The 5,000-nt window shown below is 46.3% G+C and overlaps 1 protein-coding gene across 2 annotated transcripts in view; it reads right to left on the bottom strand.

Moving 5' to 3' along the window:
* Window positions 1-5,000, bottom strand: part of LOC310802865 (histone deacetylase 7-like) — a 47,298-nt gene that overhangs the window by 14,173 nt on the left and 28,125 nt on the right. For both annotated transcript variants that reach the window (XM_083667440.1, XM_083667441.1), the window contains 6 exons: window positions 4,962-5,000; window positions 4,522-4,655; window positions 3,866-3,986; window positions 3,654-3,703; window positions 2,427-2,534; window positions 2,152-2,207 (listed from right to left, as the gene is read on the bottom strand). The exon at window positions 4,962-5,000 is cut by the window's right edge and continues 205 nt beyond it. In XM_083667440.1, the coding sequence (XP_083523566.1) occupies window positions 2,152-2,207; window positions 2,427-2,534; window positions 3,654-3,703; window positions 3,866-3,986; window positions 4,522-4,655; window positions 4,962-5,000 (508 nt within the window). The remainder of the gene's footprint in view (window positions 1-2,151; window positions 2,208-2,426; window positions 2,535-3,653; window positions 3,704-3,865; window positions 3,987-4,521; window positions 4,656-4,961) is intronic.

Here is a 5,000-nt window from a genome sequence, read left to right as displayed (position 1 = left end):
TTGTAACATTTGAAAGTGAAAAGGAACATTTTTATGTATAAAAAAGGCAAAAAGGAATATTTCTTTACGACAATCTCACAAGGTGTTTCACGTGCCTTTTCATAGGTCAAATAAACATTTCTCCGTGAAACACAAGGAGGGGGTTCATATCACAATGAAGCTACAATAATTTCCTCACATTACAAGCTGCAGTTGCTGTTATACTTCGCTTGTCACTGAAATACAAACAACACAATGGCAAAAAATTGTTGAAATCAAAGTTCTTGTGACTTCCTGACGAAATTTGTGAGGCTATTTCAGAGAATGACCTCACAATGACATATACTGTAGTGCTCTGGTATTCATAGAGGACAAAGAAGGTGTGAGAAGAAGTGTTGACGTATGAAAAACAAATAGGAATGTTGAAAGCGGTGGTGTCAGCAGGAGACAGGAGTCATAAACTCTAAGAGTGTGACTGTATATCATATCTGCTGTCCAACTCCCCTCATCCAGAAAAGTCATTATCAACCCATAAATAACTACTGACAAGCACTGCTGAGCACACACACATACACAGCTGAATGTAGTTAGCCTACTAATGCCTTCTATCTAAGACTGACACACACGTTCATGCACACACATGCGCACACACATATGCACGGAGGTGGTCCTAGGTCGACAGCAGAGTTCAACGTGAATTTTGAAAACATGAAAGGAGGCAGATTTCCTTCGGCCGTGAGCAGGTAAAACACATTCTGCTCCATACAATCACATACTGTAACATGCCCTCTCTCTCTCTCTCACACACACACACACACACACACGCACACACACACACACACACACACACACACACACACACACACAGGTGGACTCCCCCATTGTTTCTTGGATTACGAACTACCTGACCAACAGGCCACAGTTTGCACGGCTGCAGGGATGTGTTGGACTGGGTGGTGAGCAGCATTGGCGCCCCCCAGGGGGCAGTTCTGGCTCCCTTCCTCTTCACCCTCTATACCTCGGACTTCAGGCACAACACAAATACTTGCCATCTGCAGAAGTTCTTGGACGATTCTGTTATTGTGGGATGTGTTAGTGTACGCCAGGAGTTTTGTTGAGTGGTGTGAGCAGAACCACCTGCTACTCAATATCAGCAAGACAAAGGTGGTGGTGGACTTTAGGAGGACTAGAGTCCCCCTGTCTCCTGTTTACATCCAGGGAGAGGAAGTGGAGGTGGTCCAGAGTTACAAGTACCTGGGGGTGTGCCTGGACAATAAACTGGACTGGACTGGTAACACAGATGTCCCGTACAAGAGGGGCCAGAGCCGGCTTTATTTCCTGAGGAGGCTCAGGTCCTTTGGCGTGTGCAGGACTCTGCTGAACATGTTCTACCAGTCAGTGGTGGCCAGCGCAGTGCTGTACGCATGGTGGTATGCTGGGGGGATAGCATCAAGGAAGGTGACACCAAGAGGCTGAACAAGCTTATTAGGAAAGCTGGTTCTGTCCTCGGTGTCACCCTGGACACTGTGGAGGAGGTGGCCAATAGGAGGATGAGGACCAAACTCCTGGCCATCATGGACAAACCCTCCCATCCCCTACATGACACTGTGGCAGAGCAGAGAAGCTCCTTTAGCAACAGACTACTACAACCACATTGCACTATGGAGCGCTGTAGGAGATATTTTCTGCCTGCCGCAATAAGACTGTACAACTCCTCCTCCGGCTGTGATCAGTCGGGGTGATCAGTCAGGCTGGGGATGTTAAATCATACTGGACTGTCCTTACTGTATATAATGTTTCAGATTATTATTAGTCTATTTTAGTTTTATTCTATTATTCTATTGTCACTTTATTTTGTTGCTGTTGTGATGTGAGCTGCTGTAACGCCTTAATTTCCCCTCGGGGATCCATAAAGTACCTATCTATCTATCTATCTATCTATCTATCTATCTATCTATCTATCTATCTATCTATCTATCACCCTCTTGGAAAGTGCTTTGGAAGTGTAGTGAACCCTTTGAAAATCGTTCAGAGAACTCTCCTGGCCCATGTGCTTGTGTGTGTGTGTGTGTGTGTGTGTGTGTGTGTGTGTGTGTGTGTGTGTGTGTGTGTGTGTGTGTGTGTGTGTGTGTGTGTGTGTGTGTGTGTGTGTGTGTGTGGTGCAGTACTTACGAGGGGCTAGAGTGAGCTGCATGGTGTCCAGGGGGCCTCACCACTGCGAATCCATTCTGTGAGGAGGGAATAGAGGTTGTGAGAACGTAGATTCCACTAAAAAACTAATGGATATGAGACTTTTTTCAAGAGCCAGCTGTATACATTCATGCATGTTATGGTGATGCCATCATTACTGAGGTGTTGACAACGGATAGTGTCTATGTGTATGTGTATGTGTGTGTGTGTGTGTGTGTGTGTGTGTGTGTGTGTGTGTGTACGTGTGAGAGTCTCACCTTCAGCTCACCCTGCGCCACCCTGAGTGCCAGCTCTGTCACGCTGCCCGCCGCCATCCTAGACCCCGTCGACGTGTGCATCTCATTCCAGATCGTATCATTATCCACCTGTCAATCACACAAAGCCAGCAAATCACATGAAGGACGAGGGCCGGACCAGTGACACAACACCAAAAGGGTAGAAACAGGGAAATACAGTAACCTCAAAAAGACAAGGGGTGATTGGTTGGAATGGATGTCACTTTGGTCACCAACATGACAAAACAATGAGAAAACAGCCTTGACAGATTGTGGTAAGTGGTATAGTATCAGACTACAACCCTTCTGTACTGCACTGTGGATGACTACCTAAAAAAGAGTAGCATGACTTGTTGTAAGTCAAAAGTGGGTTGATGGGAGCGGGTAACGTTTACCACACATCACCACAGACATTGATTCTAACTGCCGCTGATGACAACACTTAGAAGGGGTATACAGAATTCCTACTGTTTTGTTTTTTTCTCAAATTCTCTTGTCTCTTGCTCACTCTTTCTTTCTCCGAATTTCTCTCTCTCTCTTTCTCTCTCTCTCCCTCTCTTTGTTATTCCATGTTTCAAAATCGGACATTTTCTGGCGGTTTGGCACGGCGGAACAATGAAATCAGAGGAATTTCTTTTATCACCGTCTTCACCATCTTGTTCCACTCAACTCACTTCACCAGAGGAGCCCAGGGCCGGAAATCCAGGCAGATCAGGCGGCCTTATCAACACCATACCAACCCCCTTCCTTTTACTCTGCACTACTCTCTTCTTCCTTTTCCCTCTGTTCCTCTCATCTTCTACTCATCTTCTTCCTCCAACTCTCATCCCCTCTTCCTCCTCTTCTACATTGTCCATACTGCCACAGTACCCCAGGTGCTCCTCCGAGCTACAATTTCCACCTCTCTCCTTCTCTCTTCTTTCTCCTTCTCCTTCACATCTCCCAGCTTCTCTTTTGCCTTTGATATCTGATTGGTGTTAAAGCCCTGTGCTAGCCAACGACAACAGCATCAACAATTTGTAGCTCTATTAGCCTAATTGTGTAATGAGCCATAATCATGCATGTAATGTTTGCTGTTCTGTAATGTGATTAGATAAGTGGAAAGATTTTGCATGACTTTTTGATTGTGCTTTTTTTTACAGTCATTTTTTTTCTGTAAGTGTGTGTGTGTGTGTGTATGCATGTGTTTGTGATCTCCTTCTAACTCACCCCAACTCCGCCACATGGTAGCTTCACAAACATCCGTTCAGATAAGATCCCTGCAAAAGAAAGAGAGATAGAGGCGATATATTCAGTATACTCATTAATACATACAGTACTATAAAGAAATGACACACAAATGTGTGTGTGTGTGTGTGTGTGTGCGCGCGCGCACGTGTGTTTACAGTATGAATGCATGTGTTTGTGTGTGTGTGTCTCACCAGCGAGCTTGCGGTTGTCCAGTTTGAGGCGGTTGAGTGGGTTGGTGCCGTACAGCAGGACGTGTTTCTCAGAGTGGACTGACTGCAGCTCTTCCAGAGTGGCCTTCCTGCCCCTGATACACTACATACACACACACACACACACACACACACACACACACACACAATTCAACACAATTATTACAACGTGCACACACTTCTGTCGAGTTTTGAACACTGGGCCAATGTAAAGGAGGTTGCAATGTTCGGGTACAACCTAGATGGCAGCAGTGCTCACACAGGGCTCTCGTGAGGAATGGTGTGTGGCGGACTGTAGAATATTGGACCTCACACTGGCTTCTGAGGCCAAGCCACAAGCAGTCTGGACCAAAGGCTATGAAGTGTAGCGTCACAGTGCTCTGTACAGTGGTGCATCATATAATATAACATCATCTTTATTTAACCAGGAAGTCCCATTGACGTCGGAGGACGCCTTTCACAAGGAAGACCTGGCAACGTATGGCGGTAAACAGTTTGATACCGTTCCTCATTCAGTTCCATGCATTACAATGAGCCCTGTCCTCTGATTTCGACCTCCACCAGCCTACCCTGCTGTAGGTGTGTTGTAATACCGTGGTGAAGTATAGTGTGTTGTGGTGTAGTGTAACATATCGTACCTCACACTGGTTCCTGAAGCCTCGCTCGTGCAGCCTGGACCAGATGCTCTGGATTCTCCCAGCATGCTCTGGGTGTCGACTGTTGTCGCCACAGGTGCACTGGTGCTTTAACATCTGAGAGTCGTACACCAAACCTACACACATAACCACACACGCGCGCACGCACACGCACACGCACACACACACGCACACGCACACGCACACGCACACGCACACGCACACACACAAATTAACATGCAGTATACTATATGAGACATAATATATAATGTACTGTTGTACTGCCCCCTCTGTTCCGCAATTCTGCATGGTGTCACCAAACGCACTCATTAGGGTACACAATCTCAAATAAACTTAGCAAAACTCTATTATATATATATCTATATATCTGCGGCTCTGATATAAAGAAGTGTGTGTGCAGCGTCTCCTCCTGAGTGCCTCACCAGTGGTGTAGCGGAGCTTGGTGGGAGTCTCTGGCCCAG

Source organism: Argentina silus (genome assembly GCF_951799395.1).
Source record: "Argentina silus genome assembly, chromosome: 4".
NCBI classification, from domain to species: domain Eukaryota; kingdom Metazoa; phylum Chordata; class Actinopteri; order Argentiniformes; family Argentinidae; genus Argentina; species Argentina silus.
The sequence above is the reverse complement of the archived record's forward strand: the minus strand, read 5'-3'. Positions and strand labels throughout refer to the sequence as shown.